Source organism: Limulus polyphemus, unplaced genomic scaffold (assembly GCF_000517525.1).
Source record: "Limulus polyphemus unplaced genomic scaffold, Limulus_polyphemus-2.1.2 Scaffold1517, whole genome shotgun sequence".
NCBI lineage: Eukaryota > Metazoa > Arthropoda > Merostomata > Xiphosura > Limulidae > Limulus > Limulus polyphemus.
In genome coordinates this window covers 33297-51775 of record NW_013667127.1, presented here as the reverse complement: position 1 = coordinate 51775, position 18479 = coordinate 33297, and the positions used below count along the sequence as shown (strand labels likewise).

At 35.9% G+C, this 18479-nt stretch overlaps 1 protein-coding gene across 1 annotated transcript in view; it reads right to left on the bottom strand.

Moving 5' to 3' along the window:
• The window catches only part of LOC106463921 (calmodulin-binding transcription activator 2-like), a 101672-nt gene that overhangs the window by 56776 nt on the left and 26417 nt on the right, over positions 1-18479 (bottom strand). The window contains 2 exon segments of the mRNA XM_022391560.1: positions 13387-13522; positions 16665-16732. Coding sequence (XP_022247268.1) covers positions 13387-13522; positions 16665-16732 — 204 coding nt within the window.

Below are 18479 nucleotides of genomic sequence, written 5' to 3'. Positions count from 1 at the left end.
AAAATATCAAGGAGGTTCCAGACTAGAAAGAAAAACTTTATATTGTTTGTTACTTTGTGAAACTTTTGTTTATGAATCATTGTTTGTAATAACTATTTGTAATAATTGTTATTGTAAATTGTACTGCTGTGTGTATATTAAAACGTATTTGTGTTAAAAACGAAAACGGTGTATTATAAACTGACTATATATATCGGCATTTATTTAAATACTAAATCCAAAGCACAACTCAATTACTAAATTTAAATCATCAGTTAACTTGGCTTCGAACTATTTGAAATTCTAATACGTAACACCACCAACTCTTGGGCTACTCTTTTACCAATGAATAGTGAGATTGACCATAACATTATAATGCCCCAAGAATGAAAGAGCAAGCATGTTTGGTGACGGGATTCTAACCTACGACCCGCAGTTTGTGAGTCGAGTGCCCTAGCCACCAGGCCATGCCAGGCCTTATTCACGTAGAACCTCTAATTAAACGCAGGCGACCTGTACTAAAGTTATTAAATAATCGTCTGAATAAAAATGTAGTAATTATATAAGTTATCAAAGAGTTATACTCATAGCCCATAGGTTATGACATAACCAAAAAATCACTGCTTAACTGAAGGATGCTATTGAGGTAGAGGTTTGGAGATTCCTGGGAGATGTTAGGTTCTGCAATATTCACTACCACTGTAAGGATGGAATAAAATTATAATGTCAACGTTGAACAGTTGATATATAGCAGCGACATCTAGTGCTTTTTGTAGAGTGTAAAATGATTTACTACCCGCTAAATATTTTGCCCCATATGTTACCACAAATGAACCTTATAATCAACTTGTAATATTTTTATTATCTAACCTATATAAAAGCCAGTCTGTGTGACGTCATAAAGGCCAAAATACATTTATCCAGATAGTATAGTTCGAGTAAACAATAGTCGAACTATACTATCTGGATAGTTACAATTACAATTTTAGTGACTGGGTGCAAAGGGGCGTGAGGGGGGGGGAGAGTGCCGTGAAGCCTTATAAGTATAGTGGGATGGACCATCACATTATAAAGTCCCCAAGGCTGAAAGGACGAGCATGTTAGGTGGATTCGAACCTGCGACACTCAGATTGCGAGTCGAGCCCCTTAACACCAGGTCATGCCAAGCCAACGTACACCATGGCCAAAAAATAAGCTCTTTTTAATCCATTTTAAAAATTTATATCACAAGAAAGTACTCAGATCTCATAATTACCTTTGATGGATATTCAGTGGGCCTGTTTACAAAGAACATCCAGGACCCACAGGAAGAGTAGATAGATCGAAGGCTAGCTTTACTGAAGATTTGCCCTTTAAATCCAAGAAAGAACATTTTCGGACAATGCTAAGAATAAACAATATTTCATCAGAATGCTGAGCAAACGTTTAGAAGGAAAGGCTGCAGAAATATTCGTTCCATTCGTGATAAAAAGTTGCTGATAAGACAAACTGCAGTAACAGAGGATATCAATCGTGTGGCTGTTCTAGTTGTTTTCTTTTGCATTTATGCTGATCTCAGCTTTCGTAACATTTCCTTTAACTTTGATTTAAAACAAACTACTTCAAATAAATTGATATTGTGAGACATTCGGCAGACAAAGATCTTGCTCGGATCAAATAACTATCATCTGTTGCCGTTTATTTCTGTCATTATAAGATGCCACACTATATCTCGTCTTTTTGAGATTGGTGAAGGCGTAGCATTAAAGAAGCTTAGTAGTGGTGCTCACTTACAATAAAATAGTAGAAGTATTTTACAGAAAAAAACATGAAATGAAGACGTTGACTCTCTCTTTCTACAATGGTGGCAATAAGATAATATCAAATACGACATTTGTGGAGGTTAACACATTGCCACCTACATCTGCAAGCTATGTCACCTTATGCAAGTCTAGTACTGGATTGATAAGAGTTATAATTACTCAGGAAATCGTACTATCTGTCAAGATACACCAGATAAGCTTCTGAAAGTGATCATGTGCAATTGTAAAGGAAGTTGTGATACCTACTGTAAGAAACATGGCGGGGATTGTTCAGTAGGATGCAGAGAATACATGGTCATCAGTTGCACAAATGTAACAACTGGAGCTGACACTGACTTGAACAAAGACACATAACTAATCACTCAAATATGATCATTCAGGAAAATTGTGCCAATGGACATCATTAATAAGATCCAGTTTTACTCCACTCTTTCAGTTTTTACAAACAACAACAAAAACTGCCGAAACTTGTATAGAATTTAGAGAGTAGAAATGATTTTTATGCGAGGTACAATATGAATCATACAATGTATTGATTATAAATACCTTTTAATATATATTGCATTTGTCCAATCATTGTAAAATAAAAATCTCATCAAATGTTTCTGTTGGCATAAAAATGCGAGAAAAAATAGGTGAAATCATATTATTTATTACGTCTGATGGCAGGTGGCATAACTTTATACAAATCAGGTCAGAAGACAGCTAAACTTATATAAATAGCTATTGAAATTTCGAGATCAATCTTGTTAGTGTGTGCCGGAAATTCGTAGTTAATTATGTTACGTTTGGAATGATTTTATGTCACTTATGTACATATCATACTCTGTGCAGCTGCTTTTATTTGTGTTTGGTAGCTTTTCTAGAAACCTCAAAATGACATACAATGGATAATTATATAATTAGTGACTCATAATTTGGAACTTTAGAGGACGTTATTGAATATTTTTGTCATCTGACTTGGGAGTAAGGATGATTTTTCGTTTATGAGCATCCAGTATATAGAATACATTATCAATAACATGTATTCATTTCGAAGATGTATGGTTTAGCTTTCTAATAGTATCAAGCCCCCCAGTGGCACAGCGGTATGTCTGCGGACTTACATCGCTAGAAACCGGGTTTCGATACCAGTGGTGGGCAGAGCACAGATAGCCCATTGTGTAGCTTTGTGCTTAACTTCAAACAAACAAACTAATAGTATCAAAGTGTTGCGTTTAGCATTTCATTAAGTAATATTTTCTCCGGCAGACTTGACAAGTCGAGTATATCTTAAAATCTGTCAAAATCCGTTAAACAAGGGATATAATTATGCGACAATGAAACTATGTCCGAGACAGAAACACGAAGACTAAATTTTTTTTGCAATTAGTTTGAAGTTGGGTGGCTTTTTTAATGGGTTGACCGATCTAAGATGTATGATAGTGACGTACTTCTAGGTAATCGACTATTAATCGTTTTCCTTTGAATGAACTAGGTTGGATTAACTCAAGTTGCTGTGCACGCGTTTATTGATCAGCTGAAATGACATTTTTTGTAAGTTTTCAAGAACACGTGCAATTAGGTAATAGCGTTTTAGTGGAAGAGATGAAACTACTGGAAACGTATTTCCCTAAATAATACATCTCCACCCAATGTTTTAATTGGTTCAACTTTTCATACCCATGTGAACCATCCAGCCAGTTCTACAAAACTTTGATAATCGGTATTGCCCCCCAGTGGCACAGCGGTATGTCTGCGGACTTACAACGCTAGAAACCGGGTTTCGATACCCGTGGTGGGCAGAGCACAGATAGCCCTTGTGTAGCTTTGTGCATAATTAAAAACAAACAAACAAACAATAATCGGTATTAACACCCTTCTATCTGAACAACTATATTACTGACGTCTTTTAGATTACTATTCTTACAAGCTTGTTTTGAAAGAAGTTCAACTGTTTTATTTTTGGCAAATATTTATTCAATTCTTTTGTATTATTCTTATCAGTTACATTTAAATAGAAAAGGATCTTAATGCTTCAAAGCACATACACTCAAACTAAAATAACAAAGAAGATCAAATTAAAAGATATTCCCACACCAAACATGAAATATAATTTAGCATGGTTGTTGCCTACGTGTTTAGTAAACTGAAAATAGATTACTATATATATATACATATAACACAGTACTATAGTTATTGCTGATTTTATGCATATAAACAGCACATACTTCGTGATGGTCAATATAACGCAAACAAAAAACGCTACTAGATTTTAGTGTGACCCAATGTAGCACAAAACAGGTTAATATTTATCAAAATGTTCGCTATTCTTACGTAAATATGTTTGGAATTTTGTATCTACAGTCGAAACGGCACCTTATGAGACACGCGGCGAAATGACCAGATCATAGTTCCTAAGGTTCAGCCGTAACCATATCTAATTTAGGATTGCTGACCAAAGAAAGATCAATCAGTCGGTAGTATCCGTTGCCTAGTCGGTTAATCTTAACCGAATAATGGGTTTGACTGTCGCAACTAGAACGACTCCGTAGCTGAAAATTTGAAGCGTGATGAGTGACACATTGTGGCTTAAACTTTGGACTTCCGATTAGGAGCATGACACGCTATCCACTAGGTTCAGACCAGACCATGTAAATATGTAAGTTTCTTTGCAAGTTTATGAAGAATAGGCTTGGTGCGACAAAATATGATATACTATAACGTACTGTGGTTATTGTTTTCACAGCACAAACTTTACTGAAGCGCTAAGGTTTTAAATGATGTCTCCAACAACACACAGCACAGGTCTGTATCATACAGTGTTAGATTTTGTTTTTATGTCTAAGTTTGCTATAGCTACATGAAAATGCTTTAAAATGTTCTGTTCCATGAATTATGTACATATCCACCATCAGACATCGTAAAACACTATATTGTTCGTGTCTGCACATGCGTGACAATTTGGTCTGTAGACTTGAAACGACATGATTGGAAAAAAAAATAGTCAGCTGCAAGGCTTTCGATCTGGAAAAACCCCTCAAGTGAGAGATCTGGGAAAACTCCCATAATCTATCACTAGATTTACTTCCACGGGGTCCCCGAAAGTATTCTGTTTCAAGAGTAAATAAAAACAAAATTAAGAGTAACAAATATTTTTCTTTCTTTCTTTTGAAGTTCATATGTCATACTTTGTTGTAGCCTACAGAGTGCATAATTCTTCTCGTGCTTCATGGCATACGCACATTTTACTGCCGTTACGACAGTACAAATTGCAACGTTAAACGTTCCTTATGTGACGTCATTTTTAGTATTTACTACCGTATAATGGTGTGAGTGGTTAAAACAGGTGACCCATCCAGGCGGCCTTCGGACCCCTTTCGGAGAAATTATTCGTATATATATATATAATGGTGTATATAATGTGTAACAACGACTTAGATTTATCCACTATGTTAACCTTCATTGCCTAGCATATAAACAGTTTTCTGTTGAGTTGATTAATAGGGGTCGACATTGGGAATATGAGCATATGTTTTCCTTAATCAAAAGCACGACAATGAAACTGAGTCAGACAAAACCGATATCTTAATATTTTCCTGAAATTTTACCGTATCAGTTTGACAGTAAAGTATATATTACGTCTTATAAAACTTATTTTTTACATTGCTTTGATAGGGTAACCTTATTTTTCGTACCTGTGGTAATTATTAACACGTTAAATAAAATACTTTTTTGAAATTAAAAGCACAAACACTGGTATTTTTTTAAAACAAAACCTGTTCATATTTCTTGTTGTTGTTTTCTCGTAAAGCTAGACAATTTACCGTCTGCCTTCTGTTCACCGCAAGGAATCAAACCCCGGATCTTAGTGTGTAAGTCCATAAGCCCATTCTTGAAGTAATGAAAAATCAGACTTATCTCTTTTGTAACAAACAAGGAGAAGTCAAAATTTGAAAGAACAATAGAGTAGAAAGCTATATTGCTGTTTGTCAGGTTCTTTTCTTTTTGTACATGTCGTTCCAGGAATCGAAAAGACCATACCAGAAATATAAAACACAAGTGCACAACAATTCAAACCGATGATGCACGAAATATTTTGCTGGCTAAAATATGACTGATTCATAAATCAAAGAAAATTATATAAGAATCATTTATTTATTATTCTTTTTTTCACATTACTAAAAAATAATGTCATAACAAATTATTATCTATTAAATAATAGCCATAATAAGATTCGTTCAGAACGATAAGTGATACCGATTTCAAATCAAATTTTCGCCTTCGCCAACGTGAGCTTATCACTTATGCTCTTTCACTTCATCTTATACATCTTCTTCACACTTTCTTCTTGGACTTATTCCACGACAGCTGGATTACTGGCTGCTGTCCACCTTTACAGCAACATTCTGAAGTTATCCCCATTACCAAATCTAATGATCTTCCTGGACTAATATTTAATTTTTCAATCTCCTTGTTATCCTGCATATCCAAAACATTTTGTGTTTATGGCTAATAAATGCCTTACCTGGTCCCTGGAGCACTCTTCTCATCTGTCCCTCTCTTTCCTAGTCGGCCTTTAAGTCGTAGGAACGTTATAATGGGAAAGTCAATCCCACTATTTGTCGGCAAGCGTATCCCAACAGTTGGCGGTGGGTGATCTTGACTAGCTGCGCTCCCTCTAGTTTATCACTTCTAAATTAGGGACGGCTAGCGCAGCTAACCCTCGAGTAGCTTTGCGCAAAATTCGACAAACGAGCAAACTCTCTCCTATACCAATTGGCTTTCGTTGGGTGACGAGTGTCTTAAACAGTTTAACTAAATTTCAAGAATCAATTTTAAAGTAAACTTTAAAAATTGCTTGGATATTGAATCTTATTTTAACACAGTATGAATTGATGGTTTATTTCAAAAGTTATTTGTCTTGGATACAGAGGGTGTATTTTACGTTACATAACTTCTTTCATGGAGGAACTTCGTCTGTCTGTATAGGAATTGACCAGATTCATTCGAACACTTATTACCTGTGTGTATTCCGCTACACATTATAGTGTATTCCGCTACACAGTGAAAACTATAATACTGTAACACATGATATTACTTTCAATTTTGTTATTTACCATTTAAGTTATTGAAATGAAATAATTTTTGGTAATAAATGAAAGCTAAATTTGATATTATTTGGCTGTGCGGTTACAAATTATTTTACACCTCAAGGGAAGTAAGTGTCCAGGACAACCAAGTTACTCAACATATTGCTTTAATAAAAAATAACAACAAAAGAAACTGAAATATCTTACACATTAATGTTTGTTTGTAGAATTTCGAGCAAAACAGCACTTTCCTCGTGATCTGAAGTTTCACTTGAAGCACTTCTCATGGGTCCTTTTTATTCTTTTAGTCCCAACGAGGCGCCTTGTATTTTTTTCTATCCTTTGCACATTAAATATATGTTTTCAGATCCAATATGACAAGAAAGTATAATACATTTACCCGATAGATATTGTGCGTCTGATTCTGTCATGTTTTCATGGCAGAAGAAGAATAGAAAAAACATTGTACAATACGCCTTCTTCCTCTAATACAAAACATAATTTTTACAATAAATATGATGTTATGATGTCCAGGTGGTCCCCAGAAAGAAGAAATTGTAACTTGGGCTATGGTACCCATTCTTTAGTAACATATTACATAACTTCGCGAACGATTAGCGAAAAAGTTCTTGAACACGCTATTGATTTTTTGGTCATTACGAAAGTGAATAATTCACTTATATCATAATGTTTACAATTATCAACAACGCATTTGAACATGTTTTTTAAACTATAAAAACTACTTCATTGATAACTGAAATTTGTTATAAATCGTTATTAATGTATGTTCCGTCGTGAATATCTCTACATTTGAATTTTACATTCGAGTCATCCTTGGCAATTTTACGTGATAATTGTTTAATTTTTTCACCACATACTTTATCATAACAAGTGCATGCCACAGTTATTTCCATGTACAAGAAAAAACGTCGAGGTATGAAAACGCACATGAATTTGGAAACAAGTATACCAAAGCTTAAAAAAAATTTTAGTAAATAAAAATAAACAATTTAAGTGATATAAACAATAAGAAACAAGCATATAAAACGCGAGCAAAGTGCGTTATTAAATTAGACAAACAAAAATATGTTATTTACTAACTAAATAATTATTTAGACAGAAAACTGAAATTTTTAACTTAAACAACATTAAGTGCAAGTGGTCTTAAAGGCCTAGTCAGAGATCCCTAGGGTTTGGGTATCAACTGTCCCAAATTTTGAGTCGTTGACCCGAAGGAGGATAGACTGCCAGCAGTACCCGTCGCCACAAGAGCTTTGTCCTTCTCTATGAACCGTGTAATGAAACTGACTGTCATTTTTATAATGCTGCCACAAGCGAAAGTGCGGATAGTATTTAGCAGCATCGCGTCCCGAGCCTGGACCATTAGGTCCACAATATCTAGAGAAAATGAATTACAGAAATATAAGTACAAAAACAATAACAATGCCAAATAAAAATCAAAAACAAAAAACAATCCGATAGACGTACTATTGGTTGCTTTAAAAACGCAGAGGTTGATAGACATCCACCTTTGTAATAATCCAAAAGGTTATATGTTTAACAGCATACAATGTTTACGTAAATTCAAGCAAAACTGCTAAGAATATTTATATATATAAAAACATAAAGGCATATACAGGCCTAACAGTTCGGAAGATCCCGGAATGCTGTGTGACTTCGGTGACTCGGAAAGTTATATACAGTATATAAATATTATAAAGGCAAGTAAAGATCAACGGGCACTTGTGATCGAAGTTTTCTTTTCATCTGTCCTTAAGGTTGCCATGAGACAGTGGTATTAAATTTTGACGTCACACTGCTGGGGAAACACAAGGTTTATATTATATGTTTAAAGCGATGCCGATAACACAATACTAAGCTTATTTGACACACAATATGGTGTCTCCGCTCCTTCAATCCGCAAGACAGACTTGCCGTGATAATATGATTATGCTTGCTACAAAATTACTGGTATCATATGCTCATGACTAGTACAAAAATACTGCTGTGTTCGTGTGCTCATTCCTGGTACAAAAAATTTGTTGTAATCATGTGGTCGTGCCTAGCATAAAAACACTGTTATAATCATGTGGTCATTGCTTTAAAAATACTGTTGTAATCATGTGGTCATGCCTGGAACAAAATTACTGGTATTTTGTGTTCATGTCTGGTACAAAGATACTGCTGTAATCCCGTGGTCATTGCCTGGTTTAGTTTAAAAATACTGTTATAATCATGTCATCATGCCCTGTACAAAGATACTGTTGTAATCATGTGCTCATGCACAGTGCGAAAATACTGCTGTGTTCATTTCCTCATGTTTGGTATAAAAATGTTTCTTTGTTTGTTCAAGGACGTCGTGCGACAGGAAGTCAAAATGGAGTAATAAAAATGCCAAGTTTTATCAAACTTCGTAAAATGTGGTGACCACAAAAACAAATAAATCAGATTTCGTAAGAGTGCAGCAAAATAAGTTCTTTGTCAAATACAACATTAACTTGACACATTATGTAGTACTATATTTTCCTAGAAAAATTGTAAAATCTCACATCGGGTTGTTATCAACCAGTGCTTTATAACTGTTTTTTTTAAAACCAAATATAAGAGGTTTCAAAGGGGGAAAAAACTATCACGCAAAAGGAGAATTGTTATAGAGAAACCCTACAGAAATGATGTTGTATATGAAAAGATTATGAAATAAAAGGATAAGCCTCATTAGAACAAGAAAACAGAAGAAGCAAAAAAAAAAAAGTTGTTCTTTCATATAACGTACTCTTATTTAATCAAATAAGCCAAAGACCAGCTGACAAAAGGGTCGCTTTTAACTAGAAACGACCACGATGGTGCTGAAAACTTAATGGTATGATGGGTTATTTGCACGCGAAACACGGTTGCCAACTCAAGAAAGATATATACACTTGACTAACTACCCTGCGCCCATGCCTACAAAACTAAAAGTTCGATTTTCGCTGGTTTTGTTTTTCGTCTTCTTTTTTTTTTAAAGGTCTTTTACGAATAGTTGTGCGAGAATCATTTTAAAAACCTATTCAAAGAAATATTTTCCTCGTTATCTATAAGCAGAATCCCAGAATTTTTGCATTGTTTTGGATAAAGATCTTGCTCGAATGTTCTTCCCGAATACGTTCACAAACGTTTCATCGTTTAACGCACAATAAATCGCTGGAGGAAAACTGTTAAAACTGTGTTTTATTAAACATAAACTTGAAGAAGATGAGTTACGAGTTTTTTCACACAACCAATTATTTATTCTACGGATAAGTACGTGAATTCAGTGCTTTGACAGTAACAGACATCATTGAGTTTAAAACTGTCATAAATATCCAGAATATTGAAACCTTACTAGATTGAAAGTTGTAATGGGTCAGTAACCTTTAATAAGTTGTATATAGAGATTAACTGCGTCCCGAATTAAGCCACCTTTTAAATAATTCTAACTGACTGATGTTTATGAATATCATCTATTAGTTTTTCTCTGATCTTGTCTCAATATCAGTATGCTGATTGGTAATATGGGACAACCGATAATCACACCAAGCAGTGATAAACGTACTTATATTAAAAACGTACAGAAACGGTTTTTTTTTAGTTTTTGTATTTGTTTGTTGTTAAGTGCAAAGTTACACAATGATCTATCTGTGCTGTAATTATGCAGGTATCGAAACCAGATTTTTAGCATTATAAGCCTTCAGACTTACAACTGAGCCACCGGGGGCTGCAGTTTTTGAATGCTTATATGTATGTATGAATACATTCAGTATGCACTTTTTTTTACGTTATTACATTTTTATATCACTGTTTTTCGACCCAGGAGGTCAAACCCTTTCGATTGATGTATTTGATCACGCCCAATGGCTCATAAGTTAATTTATTCTAATCCTGCCTAAAAGAATTTCAATTTGAGGGTAGGCTGATAGATATCCTGATGAGTAATAAAATAGAATCGGGTATACGCTGCCACACGTTTGGCATTGCTGGTGCACAAAAATATCTAACTTATACAAAAGCCAATATGTTTCACGTCATGTCACATTTGATTTTTTGAAATAGAAGAAGTCATATAACTCATATTGCATTTATCCAGACAGAATAGTTCGATTAGTGTTTGACCATTACGATTTTAGTGACAGGGGTGCAAACTAAAGGTGAGGAGGAGGGATTTGCCGTGAAACCTTGTAAGTATAGTGAGTGTTGGTATAATAAGCCTAAAGTAAAGACCTTCTGTGAGATCACCTAGCATAGTGCCAAGTGCATAAAATTTATCATGAAAGTAAAAATATGGATTCAATTTTAAACCTATATCGTTTCTGAATTAAGCTATTTTCTGTTATATCATACAGTGAAATTGTAAGGCCCTTTATTTGATATCACTGATCACTGCATGCTAAAATTGGTCTGATTGAGATTATGCAGTGCAGAAAATGCCTCGTTTAGATCAAAGGCATCATCTTTCCCTTACAAAATTTAACAGGGCTGTTGGGATGCTGCAGGGAGGCATGACTCAACTCAGGGTTGCTGCTGCTCATGGCACATCCCAAAGTGTGGTGTCCACAGCCTGTAACAGGTTCAGATAGTTTGGCAGAGTCAATAGGGGACATGGTGGAGGAAGGAGAAACTAACAACTCCACAACAAGACCGCTACTTGACTATCCAGGCTGAAGGAATCGCCTTGCGCCAGCTGTTAACCTCCGTAACTCCCTCCAAGATCTCATAGGAGTCCGAATATCTACACAGACGTCTTCACGAAGCTCAGTCTAGCTGTTCAAGTTCTTTTAAGCCAACAGCAGAGGCAGGCACGACTGCAGTGGACTAGAGAACACAGAATGTGGACTGCGCAACAATGGGGGGGGGCGTACGCTTCACTGACGAGTCCCGTTACTGTGTGGAATTTTTTGACAGACGCAGGCGAATTTGGAGACGCCCTGGTGAGCGCAATTTTCCTCATAATGTCATCAAACATGATCGCTTTGGAGGAGGCTCAGTCATGGTGTGTGGAGGCATTTCAATTTCAGGCTGTATCGACCTTGTAATCATCCGAAATGGAAGTCTCACCGTCCTAAGATACAGATATGAGATCCTTGCACCCATTGTTTGTCTATATGCAGGTGCAACATGGCCAGAATTCCTGCTTATGGATGACAATGCGCGTCCATACCATGCAAGGGCAGTGACTGCCTTCCTGGAAGCTGACGGAATTCCCAGGATGGAGTGACCAGCTAGGTCTCCTGACCTGAACTCAATAGAGCCCAACTGGGAGCAGCTACAGACAAGACTACAAGCTCGTCAAGCCCCACCAAGAACGCTCCAGGTCCAGGAATCTGCCCTTATTGTTTGTTTGTTTGTTTGAAATTAAGCACAAAGCTACACAATGGGCTATCTGTGCTCTGCCCACCACGGGTATCGAAACCCGGTTTCTAGCGTTGTAAGTCCGCAGACATACCGCTGTGCCACTGGGGGGCCTGCCCTTATTGAAGAATAGCAACAGATTCAACAATAACGATTGGCTATTCTGATCATGAGCAGACGTTGTACAGCAGTCATTAATGGTTGAAGTGGTCAAACAGACTACTGAAATCATTTTGACTGTGAATTGGACACTTCTTTCAATGACTGTTGATTTTGAAATTTTTCTTCTTAATACTGTACCACAGGGTGCATCAGTTCCCCAGGCTCTGTTATCTAAGTTAAATGTTACAGAATTTAATAAAGTGTAAAAATGACTTATCCAGGTGTTTTTCTTCCTAAAGTGTTCAATCTATAAATACCATTGTGGTAGGTATTTGTCATATACTCAAAATAAAACATGATCCCTATCAAGTGTTGACTACTGTATTTGCTATAGTAGTATCACTAATTATAATATATAACAAACAAAAAACACTACTTGGTGCTCGCTCGCAACATACGAAGACCTGAAGAGCTGCTTACTACAGAGTAGTCTTTGTTTATGAATTTCACTAAAAGTTAGCTAGCTACTCGAGAGCTATCTGCACTGACCGTTACTGATTTTGAAGCAATAGACTACAGGGAAAGCAGCTAATCAATACCAACCAAAGCCAACTATTAGACTACTGTTTACCAACGAATACTAGGATTAAACGTAAAATCATAAGCCCCCACGACTGAAACGGCAATCATATTCAATGCTAGGCTTCGAACCCGCAGATTGCGAGTCGAGTGTCCTAGCCACCAAGCCATGCCAGACCACAGTGTAATCTATATTTGACCATTAACCAGTTTTCTGTTCTAAATAAGATTCGATTTGAGGTAATGGAAATTCACTTTTGGCATGTTTCCCTCGTGTTTGTTGACGCTGTTTTGTGTTGCACTATGTAATGAAGTTTCTACCTGAAACTATATCGCGTCATGGTATATTAAATGAATCTGTACATCTTACGGAACTTTTACAACATAACTTCCTAACACTTAGTTTATAACATCAAAACCCCTCATTTCATTCCTGGAAGTAAAGACAAAATCTACAACCAGTTTAATGAACAACTCTTTCAGCTTACCTCTGCTCCTTGAACTTTCAGTTTCATATGGTCTTCTCTTGTTGTTTTCCCATCCCTGCGTTTCTTCCAACAGTAACCATCCCGTCGGTATCGTACCCGCTTTCTACTGTAGAGTAGCATAGAACCGCTTTTAGGCCTGAGGAGGAAATTCAAATTAAATCTTTTTTTTTATTATCATAAAGAACATTAAAAGAACATGTGCTTTCTTCTGGTAAAAATTTGAGAACATTAGGATCTGATTCTCAGCTATTCAGAAACCTTAAGTTCGAAAATCACGATACTTGTGATAAAAGTAATGAGGCGATTAAGGATAAATCATAAAACTTAAAAATAATGAAGCAATCGTTACATTATTACTTTATTGTTTTTTCTATTTGCGGGAAGGTTAAAGGTTTTTAGAAAACGAAGTTAAAGAAATCACCCAATCACTAAAGTGTTAAATGAAGTGCTCGAAGTGGGAATTCAGAAGTGGGGGTACGCTTACCCTCTCCTCTTCGAGCACTGGTTAAATGTATTACTGCCCACATTTTTGAACTGGAAAGATTCATTCATAAAAAAATTAGGGTTATCTTGGTATAAAGTTTCTGAAACATTGGTATTAGATGAGCTAAAAACTGGTTCTTCATGAAAGAGTGGAGTACTCTAAAGAAAAAGCCTTCGTCTAGGTCGCGTTCCTCAGTTTTGGCAAAAGTGATTTTATTAGTGCATTGAAGTAAATGTAGACATATTTCTCAACTTTAGGAACCTACTTTTTATTATACATAATATATGTGTATTTCAAATAAATAAACTAAACAGGAAAGCATTCACGCAGAAGAAAATATCACAAGAAATATGTCAGAATGATTTTGAGGAAAAGAAATTCATCTTAATCTTTTTTGTATTTGCTGTTAGTATAAATGTTTTCGAAAATCTTAACCTTTTATTGTATTTGCTTTATACTGGTGGTATAAATGGCTTCAAGATATTTGTTTGCCAAAATAAGAAATAACTTTTTAGATTTTCTTAATGTAAATCTATGTTCATGCATATCGACATGAACAAGGAAGTTTATGATTGTTTGTTGTTAAAGCACAAAGCTACACTATGGGCTATCTGTGCTCTGCCCACCGCTGGTATAGAAACCCGATTTTGTGCATTATAACCCCTCAAATTTATCATTGAGCCAAAGAAAGAGATGGGCTCAATAATACTACAACATAACCGTGGATGATAGATGTATGAAAGTAAATTTGTAGGCTCATCCAGGAAGATTCCGGTAGCGGTTTCGTGATCCAGCCCAGTAAGTGATGAGATAGTAGAACACATGTATTCAGCTCCTCATTTGTCACAAAAGTATAAATATCACCTCAATATGCCTATGTGTATCCTAGAACCGCTTTTGGGTGCGGACCTGATTACTGAAGAAACCGAGACAGCTTTTTGAAAATTCAAAAAGAAAGAAGTGAACTGATAATTTAAGGATAATTCAGAGGATTTTTATTCCTTTTAAAATTTCTTACCTCTAATTGATCTAATTACGACTTCCTTTTTCTAACTACTTTAACTGTCACTAATTGTTCAATAGAAAATGTTCATGTGAGAACCACTACGTATATACATACACATTGGCTGGCCACTTTATAAGGACTTACCCCTACTAACGGGTTAGGCTATCTTTTGCCTGAATAACAAACATGACGCAGCGTGTCTTGAGTGATTTTTTCACCTTTCAGTTATTAAATTTGTATACAATTCGTGGAATGAGGTAGGCAGAAGATCGTGCTGGCGAATGCATCATTCAAGTTCATCCACAGATGCTGATTTGGATTGAGATCCGGAGACTGTAGTAGCCTTGAGAGATGCCTGAAGTCTCCTTCACTAGTTTAAAACCATGTAAGTACAATTTTGGTAAAGTATATGGAAGCATTGTCGCCTTCGAAGTAGCTGTCCCCATCAGAGTTCACGTGAAGCATCGCTGGATGCACATGATCAGAAATGATGCTAAGATAAGCTGTGACATTCATTCTGACTTCTACAAGGGCCAAGAAGTCCAGGGTATATCAGAAAAATATTCTTCAAACCATGAATATACTAACACAAGCCTAGATAGTTGGGACCACACAAGCGGGGTCAACTAATTCGCGTGGCTTTCTTCAAATCTGTGAATAAAGGATAAAGCATAATTCGTTGACCACATCATTTTTGCCAGCCCTTATTAATTCGTGCTTCTTACACCACTCGAGGCATTTATTTTGTTTCAACTGAGATGAGTGGTTTACACAATGGTCTCCTAATGTTATACTCCATTTGTTGAAACGTTCTTCAAAGATACAGTAGAACATGGATGATAATTGCCCTACATTGAATGTCTCTCTCAGTTGGTTTATTATTTGATGATGATTGAACTTTACCATCTTGTCTAACTGACTTCCTCCTTTTCTGTCACTATGTGTTTGTGGCCACGACTTTCCCTCGTAGCATACATTTCACTCACCTTTTCCCATTGCTAATAAACTTGAATGACTGATGTCTTAGAGCAAACGAAAATGTCTTGGCCATTGTGGCACCTTGTAGACTTTCACCCACTATAATGCTTATTTTGGATGCTGCAATGTATTTGTCTTTCCCCATATTTGTTAGACTGACTGCAAATGTGCTCTTCGTGTGTTCAACAAAATTTGCATCTACAGCTCGAGTTAGGTCCAAGATTGAAGGTGGGTACCAGATGATTAAGTATTCCATTTAAAGGTAAAATAATTCAGATATCGAGAAGTATAGGAAAATTTCGGAGCAGTTGGGCATGGAATCTTGTAGAAGCTAGGGCATTCTGGCGACACTTTCCATAGTAGGACCATGTGAAAATATTCTTAAACTGAATACCATGCAATTAGTTAGATAGTTTGGGAGCAGCTGTAGTACAGATCCTTTGTAGATCCTTCAAAAGTATAATGCCATACTTATGTAAAATTCTGACCTTGCACCTCAAAGCTAGATTAGTGTAAAACCATAGCTAAGGCCGGATTTCAGTCTTCTGTGGCACAATTCCATATAGATAGAAAGGGTGCTTTTATATGTACAATTGTTCATCTTGCGGAGTGATGTCGATAATTTTTCATCACATTTTTAACTTGTTATTGGTTACACCTCTGCGATTGAATGTATAACGCATATTAACAAAAGATAACTTTAAATTACCTCAATAATATTGTCATAAACTGGGCCCACAACATTCATCTTACTGCAACCTTGTAATTTATATCCCTGGGATTCAGGAAAGTAATTGTAAGATACTATACCTGATTTTCACCTCTTTGGACAACCAGTCATCGTGTCTTTCAAAACTTATTAAAATGGCAGCAATTTCCTGCAATGGAAAAGAAAGAATCATCTTTAACAAGAGAAAAAGCTAATAATATAAGAACACTACCACAAATTGAGAAGGTTAAATGCATTTTATAAAAAAGACTTGAATGTAATAATGCAGTGCCATAAAGCCACAGAGGCAATTTATGGAGTATGGGCAACATGTAGCACCTGCTTATTGAGTACCCGATTATTCGACAGTACAGTTTCGCAACAAGTAGACTTATGAATTAAAAGAGTAGTTATTAACATTAAAAAAAAAGAAATATTCATAAAGCGAGATTGTTAAATGATGGAGATCCAAAGAACATGAAAAGGCAAACCTCAATTTCCTCCAAGGAAATGAAAAATCTCGCACAGCAACGGACTCCGAAACGACATCTTAAGTTACTAAGGAAAAACAACACCTTTATCTGCAAACTGAATGTGGTGGTTACGAAATAGATCCTCCCTCCAATCCCAAAAGCTTTTGCATTGAAGGTCAAATTTCCTCCTAACACTCACAAAAAGATAGTTAACAAACATTTGAAGTTGACGAAAGTTCTCAAACCCAAAATTCACAGGCTTCCATCCCATCCTCAAAATCAACGATAGTTTTCCTGAGAAAGATGACAGATAAACTGGGAATAAAACAATACCGCTTGAAAATCTACTTATCAAGCCCTCCCATGGTAACTTTAATGGGGATTTTTGCTCTTGGTTTGGGAAGTCTACGTTCACCTACAGTTTAGAAAATGTATGAAGGCGTGTCGTCTCATATTGACCTTGTGGTCCTTGCAGAAGTTTGATACATTGGAAATTGTGGCGTTAGGTAATAGGTGCATAATCATGAATGATTTCAAGACTTACACAATACAGGATGGAGAAAGTAACCTCAGAGGAATTATGGGACCTAGAATATCGTCTTATAAAGTGTAGTTAACCTTCTGAATGTATATTTATTAAATTAAATGATGTACAATACAAAATATCTCAGCACAGTTTGCGTTGGTGCCAACCACATGATTGGAACAGACATATGTTTCAAAGACTAAGCCAAAATAATTATTAGAAACAGTGGAGAAAAGTAAATTATTGTAGGTTATTAAATGAAGTGCTTTGTACTCACTATTTTGTTCTGGAATAGCACCTTATACGATACATGGGCCAACTGTTTAGCCATACATACTTTAGAACTGCTAACCAGAATGAGAGCAACTAGCCGCCTATTGTGCAGCTACTCTTAACCGAGTATCAGGAATGATTGGACATAGTTTCACACGCGGCTGCATAGACATAGTTTGTTTGTTTGACGGATTTTGCGCAAAACTACTCCAGAACTACTGAACTAGCCGCAACTGACCTTGAACTGATATACCAGAGGGAAAACAATTAATCAACCACACCCACACCAATTCTTGGGTCACTCTTTACCAACGAATAGTAGGATTTACTGTCATATTATAATACTCCCATGGCTGAAAAGGCGAACGTGTTCCGATCCCGCGACTCGCAGATTGTGATCACATTTCTACAATTGAGTGAATTCACTCAGTTTCTAGCCACACTCTGGGTCTCTCTAGTTAAAACAAGTATATACATAACTTGATAACATACAAATTAAGTATAAAAAATACATCCACTTCTCTAGTTAAAACAAGCATATACATAACTTGATAACATACAAATTAAGTATAAAAAATACATCCACTTCTCTAGTTAAAACAAGTATATACATAACTTGATAACATACAAATTAAGTATAAAAA